Genomic DNA, 21,003 nt, shown 5'->3' on the forward strand with positions numbered 1-21,003 from the left:
GTTCGATCTATCTATCTATCTATCTATCTATCTATCTATCTATCTATCTATCTATCTATCTATCTATCTATCTATCTAATTTGTATGGCTGCCCATCTCACAAAACAGTGACTTTGGTTGGCATACAACTCAAAAAACCAATAAATATATAAAAACAAACATTTTTAAAAACTATTAAAAACACAATAACGAGAGGATGATGTTAGCCGCGGTAAGGAAACCATGGCAAGATCTGCCCAATCCCCTGGACCCCCAGGCCTGAAGGCATAGCCAGGTTTTGAGGGACCTGCAGAATGTTAAAAGGGATGGAGATAACCTCACTTCTGGGAGGAGAAGATTCCGTAAGGCAGGCGCCACAGCAGAGAAGATCCATCTCCTAGGACCTGCCAAGTGTAATTCCCTGTCATGCACTGCCTACCGCAGAGTAAAACACAGACGCTGATTCCAAGGAGAGCAGGTTCCGGTTTATTTCGTACGTAGTGTCAGTTGCGAAAAAAGCTGAGAGGGGAGCGCGCCGGTGCGGGGTTTAAATACCCCGCGCCGGTCAGCGCCCCCTCACCCTGGGTCACGTCATCCCCCCTTTGTCCTGCATGTTGTCTTGCCGGTAGGTGAAGGGTTGCGAGGCCCCAGCTGGTGCCCCAGGATCGCCCATCATCGGTTTCCTCATTCAGCCGGTGATTGCTGTCAGCTGGGCGATCTCCGTTGCGCTTGTGCTAACAGCTTGGGTGTGCCTCGCAATCCGCCTAGCCTTTGTCTTTCCTTGTTTCTCTTTTGTGTTCTGATGGCTGCTTCCTCCGGCTAGGGTCTGTGGCTGTTGTATTGCGTGCTATGCTTATCTTGAGCCCCTTCCTCTGCTTCCTTGTTATTGTCATGTGTGCCGTTGTGCTGATGTCTTCAGCTCAACGGCACTCATGACATTCCCTGACAGACGGGACCTACAGCAGGCCTTCTCTGCCAGGTCTGGTGGGATGAGCAGATATAACTGAGAAGACGCGGTACCTCAGATGACCCAGGCTGGCCCTCTTATCAATGATTAAATCATTAATGAGGGAGCCCTTATTACAGACTGACCTGACATTCAAAAGCAGCAGCCAAAAGCCAGGGCCTCTGAAGGTCTGCTGACAGGGTATCGGGACAAAGGAACTTGAGACTGGTATAAAACAACGGCCCTGCGTTCCCTGAGAACGGCCCACTCCCCACCTCCTACCATATCTCCCCATGCCCGTCACCACCATTATACCTTGGCCTGCCCCCATCCCCTCAATGGCAGCCCCATCCCCATATCCAGGCCCCTCAGTTCCCAAGACCGGGAACTTCCCACTATCTCCACCAGCCATCCCTGGGAAGGGAAACCGGGCACCCCAAGGCACTTCAGCTTCATCAGCTCTCAGCACCATCAGGGTACCCAGCAACCACCTCCCCACTTCACTACAACACTCTCTCACACACTAGCATTCACAGGCACCCTTCCCCTGCTGCTCCCACCAGCAGGTAGAGGGCTCCTTTCACATTCACCCTCTGTCAATTCCTCTTCTGGCTCTCACCCAGAAGAAGGAATCGACACGGTCACACTCACTCACACACACTAGCATCCAAAGGCACCCCTCCCCTGCTGCTCCCACCAGCCGTTAGAAGGCTTCCTTCCCATTCACCCCCCACCAAATCCACCCCTTGCTAGATGACCCCAGTTCATACTTCATGACCTACATCTTAGCCCTCTTGCTCTCACCCAGAGGAAGGAGTCAATACTCAGTCCAGAGTGGGAGACCCATAATCCAGCACTCAGGCACTTCACCATTAGATGGAAGCCGCAGCTTCCTCCTTGGGGCTACAGGAGGGAAGGCGAAAAGATCACCATGGGGGAGGGGTTCCACAGTGGTCTGCCACTCTACTGCACCCCCCACCCGCCCTGCCCAGCCACCGACTGCACCTCCAAAGCCCCAGGGTCCAGCAACAAGGCAGATGGTGCAAAAGGAGGACTGGTTCCACAGCACTGCTAAGTTCAAAACCACAGTCAGTACAGCAGATGCAGCAAAAGGATAAAAGCACTCATCCCCCAGTTTGGCTGTCCTTCAGCCTGCTCCTCAGCCCACTCCTCCAAAAAACAGCTCAAAAGAGCAGCCCAAACAGGTCCTCCAAGCAGCAGGTCCCTCAAGAGCAGCCAAGCCAGTCCAAAAAAGCCACCGCCAAATTTTAAAAAGCCGCCAAGATCACAGACTCAGCAAACGTGATTGGGGGGGTGAGGGTGGCCAGCGCTGCAAGGCAGCAAATGCTGTTGTCTTCCAACACAGTCCTCCGGCCCAAATAAATCCAAGTTGGCCCGAGGAATCCAAAAGCAGCTTCCATACAGGTGAGCACCACCCCAAACACATCCCTCCAAACACACACAGAATACAGCAGCTCTGTAGCACCCACTCTCTCCGCCATCTTAACCGGAAGTAACACATACAGTAATATTTTTTCCCATAGCCTGCTGTCACAGCAATAGGATGGCCATGGTAGGGAGGCACTAGATCCTCCTTCCACTTAAGCACCGGGCCCTTTTGTCTGTTTGGATGTTCTTACTTACAGTCTCTTGACTGTTGTGTTGCTAGAGCAGATAAGAAAGGATGCAACAAGTCAGTGAGCCGCAGATGCCTTTGTTCTCTTGCCAGGGTGACAGTAATAGCTAGATAGAATACTTGCTTTTAGATAAGCAGTTTCTTCCCTTCAAAACATGGCTCCAGCTCAGTATGGAAGAGCGGGATGATGAAGCTACACGTACAAAGCGTATTTCAATATTTTATGGGCTGATAATGTACGTAGGTGTTGCTGTTTCCAATTTCATTAGTTTCAGTGCACAGGTACTGTAAGCAGATATGCTAGCTTCAGTGCATTAAAAGTGTGTATCTCCTCTCCAATGCCAGATCTCTGAAGTCACATAGTGAAAATGTTCTTCGGAATTAAAGTCCATGTACATGGTGGAAAGCTGGCTGGGAAGGCTGGGTTAGCATTGCTTAAGCATCTAGGCCTTGATATTTGGTGCTGTTTGGGTAGTACAAAAATTTTAGTCCTGTGCAAGAATTAAGCCTGCTGATTTGAGAGACAGAAGCTTGGTGGAAGTAAGGGCTGGAGAGCCCCAAGCCTCTGACATTCCCTCAAACTATGAAGGCCTGAAAGGGGCTTCTACTTGAATGTTTACGGGTAAAGGAGGATTCATGATCACATAAAGAAGGGTAGAAAACCCCACCAGAGCTCCCAGCTTGGCTTGGGGAGATCAGAGACACTGGCTGCAAAGTGTGTGTGTGTGTGTGTGTGTGTGTGCCTCACCATTCTTCTAGATCTCATGAATAAATAGGGAAGCTCTGAATATCCTTCTAATGATCTTCTAGTGGTATCTTCAGAAGGGAAGCCATATTCTGTATGAATTATAACCTCATTGTGCATTATCAGATTCCTGATTCACATGGAATTTAGGATATATATATATGGTTGTACCAATATAGGCTTGCTTTCTACAGACATTTGCACTGAATGCACGAAGAGTTGGTTTAATGTATTTAATTTGCTGCCATTTAGTGGTTATCCATATTTTTGCAGTCCAGATCTAGTGGTCCTCATATTGATACCATATTAACTAGTGCATGTAATATTTCTATGCGTTTAAATGTACACTGGATAACAATCAGCACAATTTTATGGGAACTATACCAGAAATGAGTATTTCCTACATAGAAACCTTTTGCCTGACTGTAAAGGTCCTGAAAGTGGTGCTTTTTAAAATCAACCTGTGTGTTTGTCTGTACACACACATACACACACACACTTATTGTTGCTGTGTGTGGGTTTGGTAGTATTTGCCTAAAGAATATTTCTAATTAAGCATTCTTGGTGTTCCCAGGGAAATTATGGGACAGGATTGCTGCAGGTGATTGAAAGTGGCCCATTGTGAGTGAGACTATGGGATTGTTTGCAACCAATATTATGGTTCTATTAATTATGCAAGCAAAGCTTGTGGAGGTGGAGGTAAAAAGAGTAAAATCTACTAAAAGTGAGCTCTACTTCTAGTCTTCTGGGCAACATTACAGAAATAATTGGACCTAGGGTTTTTTTCCAACTTCCAGTTTAGTTTATAACCCTGAGATACAGGCTCCCATCCAAGTGTGGATGAGGTCTGATACTGTTTAAAGATCAGCCATGTCAGTTAGGTCCTACTATCTGCTAGCATGCTAAATTAGTGGTTTATAATCTCTTATTTCTTTGGAATTTTTGATACTTCTCCATTTGCTTGACTTGTCCACACTCCTTGGTTATGTTATATTGGCTTCTCTGTGTAAACATTCATCTTCATATGTCATGTGAGAAAGGGTTACCCTCACTTTGCATTTAGAAAGCTTGACTGTCACTTAACTGCTGGAAAAGCCATGCCTTTGTGCAAACCATTACCCCCAAACCAGATTCCCCCCAGTAAGAAAAAAGAAAATTGAAACATACATACTTCTGCAAGGAAGGGGAGAGAGGGAACAGGTAAACTGGAGAAAAATTCTAAGGCTTAAAAGCAAGTAGCATGGAAACAATTGAATCCCTTTCCCACCCACCATTCCTCTGTTCATGACTGCAGCCTTGATGGTTTCTATTCAGTAATTTTTAAAAAAAAAATGCTAATTTGGGAGAGGAAAGGTTACATAGAACTTTGTATAGTGGATAGCTTGGCCCTGAAGTGTCACTTTAAAAATAAGTGCTTCTCTAAGAAGAAATAATGATATGCATCAAATTTTGAAATTGCAGCATGTGAAAGACTGATGGGAATTTCAGTATGAGTGGAAAGTTAGAGGAGAATATTATTTATTTTCCATATCTTCCTCCTGCTTGAGCAATCATTCTTTCTGTAACACCTTTCCCACTAAATTAAAATAGATGAATAAAGCTCAGGAGAAAATGTGAGTCTATCTGTGTATGTCTATTATCACCAAATACTTTTGAAACTGAAATGAGCCAGCAGTCAGCTCTCATTATGTCTACTTTCACAACTCTTAAATGCAAGCTTTATTTCAATTGTATTGTGTTTTCCTTCCTATGGCCAGTCAGGAGGCTTTCCAACTGAGCTACCTCTCAGGACCCAGATAACAGAAAGATATTTATTTTATGACAGTGGAAGATGTTTGACATTAACTGGGATTTGTCAACATTATTATCTGTCATCCAGAAAGTGAAGGTGAATGAGGCGCTTTAATTAATTCCCAGCAAGATCTTAGTCTTTTCATAGCAGTCCTCTCAAAATTTATGCCTGGAGAATTAAACTCAATTTAATGAGGTCAATGGCTATAGCAGCTAATTTGGAAAGAGACTGCTGTCATCTTTCTAGGTTCCTAGATACCTAAGCAGTACTTTCAAGAACTGCTCTGATTATCAAGTTAAGTGGTGTAGCTATGTGATATATTTTGATGTGTGATTACAGTTTTTGATTGATCGATTATGTGCCATCAAGTCAGTGTTGACTCACAGCAATCACATAGATAGATTTTCTCCATGATGATCTGTCCCTAATCTGTCCTTCAGGTTTTCCAATGGTACACCCATCACTGCTATAATGGAGTCCATCCACCTTGCTGCTGATTGTCCTCTTCTCTTTCCTTCTATTTTTTGCAGAATTAGAGCCTTCTCCAGAGAGTTAGGTCTTTGCATAATGTGTCCAAAGTAAGATAATTTGATCCTGATCGTTTGTGCCTCAAGAGAGAACTTTGGGTTGATTCGTTTGATGATCTGTTTGTTTGTTTTCTTGGCTGTCCACAGTATTCTCAAGAGTCTTCTCCAACTCCAGTGTTCAAAAGTATCAATACTCTTTCTGTCCTGCTTCATCAAAGTCCAACTTGTGCTTCCATAGAGTGTCATGGGAAATACCACTGCCTGCACTATTTTGATACCACAGAAACCTCATGGCAACTGAATATGTTTCCCAAGGCCTTCATGGCTACTTTACCATGTTGTTAATTGTATTTCATAACTGCTTTTTCCTTTACTGCTGATGGTTGATACTATCTACCACTTCAATATATTCGTTCAGTTCTAAGGCTGGTTGTTGCAGCTGTTGTCATTTGGTGTTCTTCATATTTAATTTTAGTCCCATTTTTTCACTGTGCTCCTTGACTTTTATTACTAGAGCTTGCATTTTTGGCTTTCAGAATAGTGACATCAGCACAATGCAAGTTATTGATATTTCATCCTCCAGTTTTAAAACCACATTCATCTTCTTCTAACCCTTCTTCTTTAAATTCAGCATATAGGTTGAATGAATAAGAGGAGAGTATACAACCTTATCTAACTCCTTTGCCAACCTGGAACCAGTCTATTTTGCCATGTTCTGTCCATACTGTGACTTCCTGACCTGTATATAAGTTTCTCAGGAGGACAGTGAAATGTTCTGGGGTTCCCATTTTTTAAGCACATTCCATTGTTTGACATAATTGACATAATCCAAGGCCTTTCTATACTCAATGAAGCACATACTGACTTCTTTTTGGTATTCTTTGGCTTTCTTAATTATCCAGCCTGCATCAGCAGTAATGTCTCATACTCCTCAGCCTTTACTAAAACCATCTTGACCATCTGGCATCTTCTTTTCCATGTAGGACTCCAATCTGTGTTGGATGATCCTAACTGTAAAAGCAACACCATTCCATCTTTGTTTTTCATGTCCTGAGTGGTACACAGTGTGATCTTCTGACTGAAAGTATCCAATTCCAGTCCAGCTCAATTCACTGATTCCTTAGATATCCTTTGTAGTTGTTTCACTTCATCTTTCACTGTGTTGAGCTTTCCCATGTTCATGCTTCTTACATTCCATGTTCCTTCTATAATTCTATCTTTGCAGCTTTGGATTTTCTTTTCCTGTATGGCAACATCATCAACTAGATATCTTGAAGGCTTTAATCTAGCCACATCATAAACACCATTATTACTCCAAAAGATCCTCAGCTGTTCCTCAGTAGCATGTTGAGTGCCATCCGACCTGAGGGGCCCATTATCTGCCACTATATTGTCAATCATTTTATATTTTCTGTCCAGGTGGTTTTCTTAGTAAAAATACAGGAGTGGTTTACCATTGCCTTCTCCCACACAGTATGAACTGATGCCTTTCCCATTGACACTAATGTGATCATCTGCTTCCAGCATCTTCCTGTATCGCTGCTGCCCAGTATAGGTGCCTGCTTGCTTTAGCTGGGCAGCTGGGATGCCTTTCATGCCTTGGGTGACCCTGCTGGGAATATATACCCTTGGCATACACTCCCGGTGTTCTTTGCTTATCCCTTCGAGGAACACTTCCTACAAACCTTGCCACAGTGAGGCAGCACAGCAGGACTTGGGGGGATAACAATTGTGGCTCCTTAAAATATGAACTCTCCTTATTATGTAGGTCCCATAGAAATACTTGCTTAGAGAGGTTAATTGCAAGACATCAAGCTGGCTCACCCATATAATTTTTCCCCCATTCTTTGCCTTTTCCTTTCCGTGTGTCATTAGAAGGGGAGATTACTCTGTGCAGCAATAATTAGCTTAACCTCTTCCAGCACTCTGTGTATTCATGAGCGGAATGATATGCCATTGCAGCCCATTCCTAATTGACTTTACACTTTGGGAACACACTTAGTAACATGTGAGAACTTCCATTTTCTTTATGCAGCTCTTGCCCAACATATCCTCTTACCCTGTACCATCCGCTGAACACAATTTATATTGTGTGGGTAGCTGCAGTTTGTATTTTACTTGCTAGGTTTGCTCCTGGGAATTCCTATCAGATAATTGGCCTGGTTTTTTCCATGGCCTAGACTGTCTTCCTTTGCTCCTACCAGTATTTGGGCAACTGAAGCATCTTTTTTCTCCAATGTGGTTTGCTTACACTTTGTTCTTTAAAGGGCATAGTTCTCTGGCTAATGGCACAGAATTCTCTCGTACCTGGAGAAATTCTAACCACATACATGCAATAGGTACACACTTAGGGCCCTTTCTCTCTCACTTTGAATATAAGACTAACTGGTGTAATAAATGGCATGTTTATCATTAGCAGAAGGCAGATAGAAGTGTGCAGCTTTTTCACACCTTCACACATTTCTTGAGATAAGCTTTAGGTACACTATATATTCTTGCCATTCTCCAAAAAACTTTGTATGTATTGAAAACATGTTTTCTTCAAAACTCAAATGGTTTTTAATCCTTAGTGAAATGTGCTTCCAAAAGCTGGGGCAGCAGTCTTGCAATTGGCTGGAGTTTTTGCCTGTCTGTGTGAACTGAAAAGTTTTTCCTTGTATTCATTCCAAGGGGGAAATACATTGATTTTCCTCTCTTTAGGGGGAAAAAAGGTGTGATTACAAGACAGAGTTGAGAACTTACCATCCTCCAAGTATTACTGCTCACTGCCTTCCAGCAGACCCAGTGAAATAGCTAGTGGTGAAGAGTATTGAGAATGACAATGCAGCAGCACCTGGAGAGCCACAAGTTTCCCACCTCGACCTAAGAGATCAGTGTTGCTTCCTTGCAGTACACTGAATTTTTGCTAAGAATATTAAAGCACTGCAAGCTTTTGTAGAAAGTATCAATATTTCCAGTAGATTATTTCAATTTGATTTTGTAATGGAAATTCAGAAAAAATACAATTTTGTCTTAATGTCCATGGCTTCACTCACACAGAACAAGTTTTTGAATATCAATCTCAAATAGCAATAATTATGTCACTTGCTAATCTTGGCATATGATGACATTTCTTTTGGTCAGAAACTGAAAAATGCCCAGACATTTTGAATTCTTCCCAAAGATTTCTTCCAATCTATGCTAGTTCTCACCAGTTTCCTCTTCTTTGTTTTGGTGTCCCTGAATCTTTATCTAGAGTTTCTAGACTCCTGCCTTGTTGTTCATTGAGTGCTATAGGTACTTTGAAATCTAAAAGTCAGGAAGAGGCATTTATACAAGATTTCTCTCTTGAAATAAGGAATCAAAGGAGTTTGTTATTGCTGCACTATTGTCTCATTGTGTGATGAATTCTTTCATCAAGAGATCGTAATCAGTACTATAGTTTTAGCTTAATTTCTGTTTCTTTTTTCTCCCTGCAACAATTTAGAGCATGAGGTAAATGATAATATATGTCTTTTTTATTTTTATTATTATTTTAAAAAATGCCTTGAAGTTTGTTATATAGATAAGAATTATTCTCTGAACAGTCACTGTTTGAGAGAGGGGGAAGATAACTGAGAGAAAAAAATAGAAGCCTCCATAATTGAGTTAAGGAGAATGAGCCAATTATGCAGGAGTTGCTTCAAAACTCATCTCTGGTGAGCACAAAACACTGACTGATTTCCTGCACCTGTTTGAAGGTGAAATGCTTTCTATTCTCTCCCTATTAACAGATACCACAATTGTAATTAAGGCAGTTCTGATTTATCCCCTGCAGAGCTGAAAATACACCTGGCAGAAGAATGTCTTAATAGAACATGCTGAGTTCTTTACTATAATAACTTTTTAAAAATGTAAAATCTGGCTCACCACAAATACTCATCTCCTGCAGAAAATTCTAATTTTCACATCAGTGAGGTTGACAAAGCAGAAATGGTTATACTGACAAAAGTGATTTCAGGAAAGACTGACCTTCTTTCCGATAAGGAATTCTGTTTATATTTTCCTATGTGGGACATGCTTGAAGAAAAATACCGTGCCTTATGTTTTTCTCCTTTGACGTTCCAGATGTGGAGCAGCCATCTTAAATACAGTTCTGTCGGGCTACCTAGTCCTACCAATCTGTGCAGTAGAGAAGGTAGCTTTACGCTGGAGTGTAGTCTTGTGCCCTCCAGGTATTGTGGGATTCTCATCAGTCCCAGCTATTATGGCCAGTGAACAGGGACGATGGTAGTGCAATGGTATCATGGGTTTCTTTTTTATAAAGGATTATGGCAACCAGGCAGAAATCAGGATTTTATTACAGAAAGTATACTGTTATACAATTATATGCAAAATACTCTGGATGCTGATGTATTACAGCCAGTGATTTCCTATTTGTGTCACTTTTAAACCTTATCCCTTTGCATTTGTAAATATTAGTTATTTTTTCTGTTTTACTCTAACACAATTCCTTTTAGTTAGATTTCAGTTTTAACTTTGAAGGTTTTTCTGTTCTGCAGTTTTCTTCATCCAGACCCTAAGTTCTTAACTTTATCCCTCCTGTTCTTACTCTCCCCTGATTATTTATCTCTGCTAACACTTTCCTATCTCTTTTATTGTTTTACAGCTTAGCTCTTAGACTTTTCTTACTTTGACTCTTCACCTCCTCCCTCTTTCCCAGAGTTACTTGTCTCGCAGCTTGTTCATTCAAGCACCAGGACAGAGCTTGACTCTCACAATGGGATAGTGGTTGCTCTTCTTCTGTGGATGCAATGCCGTTCCTACTTCTCAGCCCTCCATTCTTCTTCAAGGACTATGGTGGGACTTTTCCTCTGGGTGAATATAGGCGTCTCTTTTCATCTTCCTTCTCCTCCTTTTCCAGCCCCCTCATGGATTGTGTGTGGCTGCTTGCTGGATCCTCCTGTTTCTGGCTCCAGCAGCCAGTCAACACTTTCAATGGACTCTGCAGAACCGACAGTTGGGAAAACAAGACTACCTCCCTTCTAATCTTCTTCTTTCCCAGGTCAGGTTTGCCTGGAACTTTTGAGGCTTTTGGTCTGCTGGATTGCTGATTATACCTTCTCTGTTCCTATGTCACCTACACATACCCACACCATCAGCAGCCTCTTCTTTAAACAACAGATCTTTTCCACTGCTAGTTTTCAACTGGCCCTATTTAATATTTTCCAACGCCACATCCTCGCTTTCAGAAAGGAGTTTGTTCATGTGCACTTCTGTGGGAGATGCTATCAGGTGGTTAATAACCTTGATAAAAGGCAGGCAGAGATTGCCCTCTCTCAAGGTGAATAACATATCATGCTTCATGTTCCATCTGGACAAAAGTATAACACTTTACACCAATATAATTTGTGCCATGTGTCTTATGAGGCAAGTATCCCATCTGCTCCCTTACCTACATGTGGAGTCCTGCAGTAGGTAGAATGCTGATGAGTAGTTTTCATCTGCCATATATTTCTTCTCCATCCATATTATCATTTTGCAATTACTGTGGTGCTTTAAATATCTGTCCCCAACTTTTAAACTGGTTGGTTCCATAAAAGGAATCATCTTATGCTGGATTTGTTGTTTTGTGGAAACAGCATGATTGTTAAGATTAATATCTAATGGTTTATGTTATGATAATTGTGATGCTGGCCTGCAATAGTAATTCCAGAATCTAATCTTGTGCCTTTGTGTGAACTATAAAAGTTGTAGGTTTGAAATAAGAGAACAATTGAACTCATATGAATTTTGTGCTCCAACCTGCAACCTTTGAAAGTCATCATTAATGCCATTATTAAACTCTGTTTTGAATAGTTTCCATTTTAACTAATATTGCATTTTCTAGATACCAGAGAATTTCTGTCATAATTCTCAGGATAGTGGAAAATTGTAGACTTATACACCATGTAAGAACTGTAGTTACTCTGCAAGACTTATATAAAACAAAGATTTGTATAGGATAATCTGTCTGCCAAGCCAGTTGGATTAGTAACCACTGCTTTCTTTCTCTGTTTCAGAGGGTTTGGCTGTTGGTGTTGGATTTGGTGCTGTTGGGAAATCACCATCTGCAACTTTTGAAAGTGCAAGGTAATTTGTATGGTTTTAAGACATATACTGGTGGGATTTCATTATCGGTGGTTTCTCATTTTCATGGTTGATAGATCTATACCAGAATGGTAAATAGTTTCACATATACATGGATTTTGGAGTGTGGTTTTGATCTGTCTGCTGTTTTGCACATATACAGAAATACATATCTGCCCTCCACTCCCATCAATTTCCCAGTGTTTCCAAATATCTGCAGCATTCTGACCTTTTTCCACCAACCTCTTCCTGCATCCTCCCCAGGAAAATATGCAAGTATACATAATCTTTATTTCTGAATTCTGTGTTTGGAATAAAATAGGGAGAAAGAAAGATCTGAAATGGCTGAAGAACAGTATCATTATTTCTGCTTTTTTCTTATATATTGGATTATTTTTTTCAGTCATTTTCTGGTGTTCTAGAATCTAGCTCCCCAATTCTCCTACCCTCAAGTTCTCATTATCTGCAACTTCATTATCCATGGCTGTATGCTAGAATGTAACCCCCACAAATAGGTCAACCTGTACTTTATGACTTCACTTTCTTGCACAAAAGTTCACTCCCTCCTGTTATTTTCAACAGCTAGATTAATGTGGAATCTAATTTCTTAAGCCAATAGATGCAGGAATCAGCAGCTGATAATTCCACCTTGTTAAACCAGCCGTCACACTGTAATTGCATATCTGAAGTCCGGATCTGAAAGACTAGAAGGTTGCGGTAATTCACATACTACTGCCTCTTATGTCTTATTGAGCATAATATGGATGATACTACTAGTAATGACATTAAAGATACGGAAAGTATAGGAGAAGAGTGGGTGGTAAAACTGTTAAGAATAGCAGCGCTGGCTGTACTACTGCTCAAATAATCCATTCTTTTTCTCTCTTCAGTTACTCCAAAGTAATAGGGAACACCTTTATGTGAATCTAGGCTGTGCTATGAATGTTTATTACTGAGGGTCTCCATCTGTCTGTGTCTTCTAGGCATTCAGGGTTTCATCTAATATTTATCATGAAAAGCTGCTCTTGCTTCCTCAATACTGGGCAGAGCAAAATTAAGCTTGAAATAATCAATAAAAAAGATAGCAGTGCAACAAAGCTGGGTTCACTTGCTTGTTGCAAGAGAGCATAGCTTTAAATGTAAAAATTGTCTACACAGAGACATACCTTGCTTTGCTTTACCATTTCACTAAATATAGTGTCTTACGTACATAGTCAGGCTGTTCTGTCCAAAAAAAAATCTTTTTATCTTTTGATGATAAAGATGAGATGAGAAGATGTAGTGTACTTTTAAATCAGAATTGAAAGGTTTTATGAGGACTGGAACTGCCCAGGCACAAATAACTGGGCATTGTTGTTATTATTTAAATTTGTTATGGCTGCCCACTCCAACAGACTCTAGCTTGAGAAGCAGATTTCAACCAGTCCATTCCAAAAAGGCAGAGGAAAGGAAAAAAAGTTTAAACCTTGGAGAAGTACATATGCAGTATGTAGAACCAGATTCATAGTCATGTTGAAACTATTCTTTATCTTACTAAGATTGTTTAATATTCAATAAAAAAAATCCTACGTGCCTTGAGTCCTTTAATTACAAAAAGAGGATTATTGCTAATTTCTCCCTCTTATACCATTGAGAGTCAAGTGGGGAGGAAATTTCTTCCCTCACCCCCTTCTTTTTTTTCCAGGCTAAATTCATGTTTTCCTGATGGCTGCCACATACCTTCTTCACGGCTAACTCTAGTCCTCAAAAAGAGGTGGAGATGTCCAGAAATTAAGTGGAACCCAGAAATAGTGCCCTAAGTGATTTTGAGGGGCGTCCTACACTCATGGACTGATTAAAATCTCTTGCCACTTAGATTTTACTATATTCTTATTTTATTGTATTGTTATACTGAAATGGTTTTAAGTTTTAACTGCATTTTATTGTAAACCTCCCAGAGTCCCCCATGAGGGGGAGATGGACGGTGAATAAATTTATAAATAAATAAAATAAATGAATACAATGTCACACATCAATATTTAGCTATTTTTGTTACACTTAAGGGCCAGACTGGCCCTACGATATTCTTATAGGCCTAAATAGATTTTTGGCACCATGGGCAACTTTTTAGAAGTTTCCAACACATTAGAATATTACTTATCCTATTGATACCCCTGTATGGGTAGAGATTATTGATGGCTACCTCCTCTGCTCAGGGCCTAATCACCATTGACAGCTATCAAGAGTCCCTGCAATTTGATTTGGCTTCCCCATTTTCTGATAGGTTTATGAATGGCTGTGGCTCAGCCTCACAATCTGCATATTTATTGGAACTAGGAAAGAATTACTTTTTATTCCAACATATTCAGAACTCATTGCCTAAAAGGCTGATGCCTTCTATCCTGCTCATTACAACAAGGTCCTTCCTGCCTTGCCTGCCAAATGTACTGAGTATGTGGTTGTGTTGGAAAAGGAGCAGGCTCAGGTTTTGCCGCAGTGTTCATTCTGTGACTGGGTTATTATAAACCTGATTCTTGGGATTCAGATTCCAGATTCCAGCAAAGATTCCGTGTCTGAAACTGAATTAATCTGTCTAAAGGAATACATTGATGAAAACTTGCAAAATGCCTCATCACCAGTACTCCAGCCTTCCTTGCTAAGAGGTCTTTCTTGGCATGATCCCTAAGTATAGGTCCCTGAACTTCGTAAGCAATAGGAGTCACTCTCCTCTTCCTTTCATTTCCAAACTTTTAGAATGACTGCAGAAGGCACACATTTTACCAGGTTAATTCTCTGAGAGGCCTAGAGCCTGATTCTCATGAAAGAGAATATTCGACTGACTTTGATACTTTGATAAAACTTTGATAAAAAGTTTGGCTATATGGTAATGTTCTATGGATAAATGAACGCCTCTGCAATCTTCATGTGATGTATGAATCTCATTGTTCATGACATGCTGGACAAATGTTTGATTATATGTTTAGATGACTTGGTAATTTAATTAATTTATATGAAAGTCTGGATGCTCATATTGCACGAGTTCAGAAGGTGCTTTATGTTTTTGCCAGTGAAAAGAGGAGGTAGAAGAGACAGGTGAAGGGGAGCACTTTGACAACTTTAGAATTGTCAGAACAGAAGGGGAAGAAGCTCCTGGCACCTCCAGGTCCAAAAGAGATGGGGAGAGTGAGTATAGAGGAGGAAATAATGCAAGTGTTAAAGCTGGCAAGGCAGGAAACAACCCTGGAACCAGAGAGTACTGTTCAGAGGTGCCTGTAAGGCATGCTTGCTTATCAGCCTAAGGGAGGATCAGAGCTGCTATCCTATTTCTGACTTTGCTTCTGTGTGAGTGAAGCAAAGGCTGCACAAAATGACTGGGAGGATTGCAAGCAGGCCATGAGCTCGCAGTTTGAAGCCTGTGAGTCAGTAGTGTTTATTTCATGTACAATCTTCAACATAACACTCTCATTCCCATGCAAATACCTAAATTACTCCTTCCAGCATACCCTCGCTTTAGTTTTATCCCATATCATTTCATCACATTTATTTTTAATTCCATTCATTCTCCTCCAGGCTCCTTGTTCAGCTCTCTTTTCCCACTGCCAAAACATCTTTTATTTCTATCAAAAATTGCTTTGCAGTTTCTCTGCTTCTTTTAGTCTTAATCCTACCTTGTGCTCTTCGACCATATTCTTTGTGGCTATCTTGTTCTGCCTGTACACATTATATAATACATTTCTTACTCATTTTGGGGGGGAGCAGTCATTCCCTTATATGCATTTTTTCCTCATTTACAGCCTCTTTCATTTCATCATTCCACCAAGCATCCTTTTTCATACTTCTCATTAGTGTAATGCCAAACACTTCTGTAACATAATTCTTTCCATTCTGCTCCAAGCAACTTCCACATCCTTTTTCCTTTCATCCATTTTACATTCATTCTGTTGAGTGATTAATCTGCCTTCTAATATTGTAATGCTATTTCTATGCCACTTCCTCAGACAATAAATTTTAAAAAAGACTATAAAACATACAACTGCAGTGAAAGAATAAAAGTAATAAACCCAGACAGTAAAATAAAGTAGCAGCGACCCCCAGTAGGTTAATATCCAAAAGCCTGGCAAGAGGATCATTTCAAATTCCCTCCTGCATGTCAACAAGGAAGGGCCAATCTTATCTCAGTGGACTGACTATCCTCAGGACTGGGGCAGCAACAGAAAAGGCACATTTTCTGGTCCCACCACTTTTGTTTTATGGTGTCAGGGATGAGAACAAGTAGCTGTACCTTGGCAATTAAAAAATGAAGGACAAGTAGCTTCTGCATGGAGCAGATGATCCCTAATGTATAGGACTCATACTTTCTTTTCCTGTATTCATCTACTTTCACTCTAATTCTTACTCTGTTGTCTTCCTTGTCCATTCTTTTCACAAGATCCACTTTTGACACTACCAAAAATCAGTCTGTCACACATTTAGAACCTGTAATTACTTTGAACCCTTCACCAATACTCTCAGCCTTTCATCATAAAGAATCTAATCAGTCATGCTTCTAGATTTATATTAATCGCTTTTCCCTGTGTATATATGAATAGATGTCCTAACAGTCAGGAAACCACACTGAGACAAGGAATAGGTCTCTAGTGTTTTATTACTGCTACATTAGACAGAAAATCCTAACAAACTGAAGAAGCGTGGGAAACACCCAGACAGATAAACCCCAAAAGTCAAGGCGGGTCTGATCTGTGTCTCTTTGAATGGCTGCTTAACTCCTCAGTACTACGCATGCGTTTTCCCCCCTGGATAGGGGCCCCCTCCTGCTCACCATCAGTGCTCATGACATCACTCTCCCCTCCAGATTTACATTCCATTTCAGCTCCCTCCTCTCTAGAGTTCCCTCCTCCCTCCAGAGTCTCATGAGAGTCCATCTCTCCCTCCAAGCTCCCCTGGGAACTGGGCAACGATGGAAATTCATCAAAGGAAAACTCCTCCAAGGACGAATCAGTGCTGCTCTCCAGGTCTGATAACGCTTTTGGCCCAGGTGGCTGCTGCTGGAAAATAGCTAGATAATTAGAAGATTCTTCCCCCCTCCCCCTTGGGAAATGCAAGCCGGAGGTGGAGGGCTCCGGCTCCCCCTCCTCCTCTCTCTCTGGCCTCAGAGCCTCTGGTGGGGGTGGAGGTTGCCAACTTACGAACTCCTCTGCTTGGGATTCCTCTGCTTGCTCAGTCAAGTGAGGAATCTCTGGTAGAGTGTGAGGCTTGGGTTTGTGAGGGAAAAGTTGATGGAATCCTTGAACCAGTGCTGGTGCATGCACATCTCTGGCATTTTCCCACGTGCACTCTTCCTCAGGGTACCCTTTCCAGCGTATTAAATATTGGATGCCCCTTCCCCTCCCCCTAGAGTCCAGAATTTCCTCGACTTCGTATTCCTCCTCCCCCTCCACAATTACTAGAGGTGGGGAGGGGCAGTTGCGATCGTAAGGTACTTGGGGGAGGGTCTTTGGCTAGCAAGGCTCTGTGAAAGACTGGATGGATTTTCATGGATGCTGGCAGCTTTAAGCGATAAGCCACTGGATTTATCTGCTGTACCACAGTGAAAGGGCCCACAAACTTAGAGTCCAACTTCTTGGAGGGCCTGGTAGAGGTCAAAAACTTGGTAGAGAGCCATACTTTGTCTCCTACCGCAATCACTGGCCCCTCTTGTCTGTGAACATCTGCAGCTCTCTTGTAGGCACTCTTTGCCCTGTTCAGCTGCTCCTTTAACAACTCCTGTGCGGCTTGTTGCTCTTTAAGGAAATCAGCCGCGGCTGGAACAGTTCCCTGCTGGGAGGAGGTGGGCAACACCCAAGAGTTAACCCCGTAGAGTGCCTGGAAAGGGGACATCTTGGTAGAGGACTGTACAGAATTATTATATGTAAATTCTGCCATGGGGAGTAGGGCTGGCCAACTGTCTTGCTGATAAGTGGTGTAACACCTGAGATACTGCTGTAACCATTGGTTAATTTTCTCAGCTTGCCTGTTACTAGCCAGATGATGCGATGATGATAGGTGGATCTGGACCCCTAATGACTGGAAAAGGGCCCTCCAGAACCTGGAAGTGAACTGAGGGCCTCTGTCACTCACCAAGTGATTTATCATGCCTCTATACCTAAAAACATGGTCCATGAACAACTGCGCTGTGGCTTGTGCAGATGGGAGGCCCTTGCAAGGAATAAAATGCGCCATTTTAGTGAAAAGGTCCACCACCACTAGTATGGAAGTCAGCCCCTGGACCGGGGCTAAATCAGTGATGAAATCCATGGAGATTGTATCCCAAGGCCTACTGGAGGTGGGTAGGGGTTGCAAGAGTCCTGTGGGCTTCCCTGGGAGAGGCTTGGCCCGTCTACTGGTATGACAAGAAGCAACGTAACTCTTTATGTCTGCAGTCATCTTAGGCCACCAGTAGTCTCTCAGAGCTCTATGGAGAGTTTTGAAAACACCTCCGTGGCCTGCCGTTTGATGGTCAGGGCAAAGTCTCAGTACTTCTTCCCTCAATGAGGGGGGAATGTATAATCACCCACTATGCCAGAGGATTCCTGCTTCCACATTAAATGGGGAGGCAGTGTCTTGCGGGCCCCTCTGGAGGTCATCCATCCTGGCCCTGGCATACGGGTCCTGTTGCTGCTGAGCTCTGACTCTTGTAAATAGGTCCTCTGCTTGTCTGCCTGCTGCTAAAATCTCTGTCTGGTTCCCTCTCATAGACTGCTGAAAGTTGTGAGGTTGTAATATAGTAGCCTGTACCTCCTGGTGAGTAGCGGGGGTTACCTGAATGGATCGAGACAAGGCATCTGCCAAACGGTTCTGCGCCCCGGGAACATAAGAAATATCAAAATTGAAACAGGAGAAAAACTGGCTCTATCTGATTTGGTGTGCGGTGAGGGATCTGGTGTTTTGTAGAAGCTGTAAATTCTTGTGATCGGTGCAAACTTTCACAGGAAAGGTTGCACCTTCTAGGCAGTGCCTCCACTCCTGAAATGCTGCTTTAATTGCCAGCAACTCCTTGTTAAAAACATCATAGTTTCTCTCTGCTGGTGAGAGCATGCGGGAGAAAAATGCACAAGGAAGGAATGTATTCCTTGTTTTGTCAGTATATTGCAATAAAACAGCATCGGTAGCAAAATCTGAAGCATCTGAATGCATTATGAATTGCTTTGTGGGATCAGGATGCTTTAAAAGTGGCTGGGATGCAAAGCGTTGCTTAAATTCTTGGAAGGCTGCTTGCTCCCTCTCCCCCCAAATGAATTTTGATCCTTTCTTCAAAAGCTGTGTGAGGGGTTTAGCCCGGTCACTAAATTTATTTATGAATCTCCTGTAAAAATTGGAGAATCCTAGAAATCTTTGTACATCTTTCACATTGCGGGGGGTTGCCAAGAGAGAATTGCCTGGACCTGAGAAGGATCCATGGATATGCCTTCTGTTGATATTCTATAGCCCAGGAAATGTAATTCAGTTAAATCAAAGGCACACTTCTCTAGCTTGGCGAACAGCTTGTTCTCTCTCAGTCTTTGTAAGACATTACATATATGGGTTACATGAGTTGTAGCATCCTCAGAGAATATTAATATGTCATCTAGATAAATGACCAGATACCTATCTAGTAAATCAGAGAAAATTTGATCCATAAATTGGGAAAATATGGCTCCTGCATTAGACAAGCCAAAGGGCAAAACAAGGTACTCAAATTTACCAAACCTGGTATCGAAGGCAGTCAGATATTCATGCCCCTCTTTCATCTGGATCAGATTGTACGCATTCCTGAGGTCCAACCTAGTAAAAATGCGTGCTTTCTGTAAGCGATCCAGCAGATCAGATATTAGGGGGAGTGGGTAATTTTCCTTGACCATGACTTTATTGAGGGAACTGAAATCATGCACCACTCTCATGGGTGCCTCCTGGGTTGTCGGTGCCAACGGGTCAGGCTTCTTTGGTACGAAGAAGGTAGGAGCAGACGCTGGGGAAGTAGATGGTCAGATGAAACCCTTTTGGAGATTAGAATCCAAGTAATCCTTTAAGGTGGCTAGTTCCTTGGGGGACATGGGATATTGTTTCCTTGCTGGAATCTTGGCTCCTGGTATCAACTCAATGGTGCAATCACAGTCCCTATGGGGGGGTAGTGCTGTGGCCTCTTGTTCGCTGAAAACGTCTGCGAAATCTGCATACTTTGCTGGCAACCGGACACCCCCCCCCTGCTTCTGTGACTGCATTGGTTGCTGGAGAGAGGAGAGCAGCTTGAATCTTGTGGTGCTGGCATTCCTTAGCTGGGAAGGAGATTGCTCCCGTAGTCCAGTCCAACAATGGGTTGTGGATCTTCAGCCAAGGTGTGCCCAGGATTATAGGCACATTAAGTGATGCAGTAACATAAAGTTGGATCCACTCAGTGTGGTCTCCCATTGTTAGTTGCAAAGGTTCTGTGAAACTTCTAATCAGCCCTGCCTTGAGGGGCTGGCCATCAATGGTCTCAACTTCTATGGGACATGGCAATTCTATGGTCGGGATGTTGAGGTCTTGTACAGTCTGTACATCAATAAAATTAGTGGAAGCTCCGGAATCCACGAGGGCCTCTAGCTTGACCTGGTGCTCTGGGTTTACGTGCATTATGACTGGTAAGTAGTAAAAAGATTGCCTGGAATCCTTGGAATGAGTCCTTCTTAATTGATTGATGGTCTCCCTGCTGAGCTCTGTGGAGGGAGACCGATGGAGTTTCCCTGGTTGGAAGTCGAGGTGGAGGTGGCTCTTGGTTCTGCTGCTTGCCCTGGGGCTCTTACGGAATTTGCTTGGCTTCTCACTGGGCAAGCTCTCACCATGTGCCCCGGAACCACACAGTAGAAACAGAGGGCTCTCTCTCTCCTTCTCTGTCTCTCAGCCTCGGAAGTAAGCCTCCTGCTCGCCCTGATCTGCATTGGCTCCTCTGGTCCTGAGTAGAGAGATGCTGCAGAGAGAGCTGAAAATCCTGGAAGCACTCTGAGGCCCTTGCCTCTCCCCGGCTGCATCTGTCTGAGCTCTTCTAGCCTGGCGTCTACGACCACAGACAGTTGATATAAACCTTCTAGGGTAGCTGGTGTTCCCTGGCGCACTAATTCATTTTTAATTTCCTCATCCAGCCCCTGTTTGAATTGGTCTTTCAAGGCACTGTCATTCCAGTCCAGATCTCCTGCTAACAGCTTGAAATCAGCAATGTAAATTCCCACCCTCTTGTTGCCTTGCTTGAGCTGCCGAATTTCCCGGCTGGCAGTGACCTCTCTGATCGGGTCGTCAAAGTGTGCTCGGAACCCTGCCAGA

At 42.6% G+C, this 21,003-nt stretch overlaps 1 protein-coding gene across 3 annotated transcripts in view; it reads left to right on the forward strand.

Annotated features, from left to right (window-relative positions):
- Positions 1–21,003, forward strand: part of SLC39A11 (solute carrier family 39 member 11) — a 386,037-nt gene that overhangs the window by 300,255 nt on the left and 64,779 nt on the right. For all 3 annotated transcript variants that reach the window (XM_063293436.1, XM_063293437.1, XM_063293438.1), the window contains one exon: positions 11,646–11,715. In XM_063293436.1, the coding sequence (XP_063149506.1) occupies positions 11,646–11,715 (70 nt within the window). The remainder of the gene's footprint in view (positions 1–11,645; positions 11,716–21,003) is intronic.

Source organism: Candoia aspera, chromosome 2, assembly GCF_035149785.1.
Source record: "Candoia aspera isolate rCanAsp1 chromosome 2, rCanAsp1.hap2, whole genome shotgun sequence".
Taxonomy (NCBI): Eukaryota; Metazoa; Chordata; class Lepidosauria; order Squamata; family Boidae; genus Candoia; species Candoia aspera.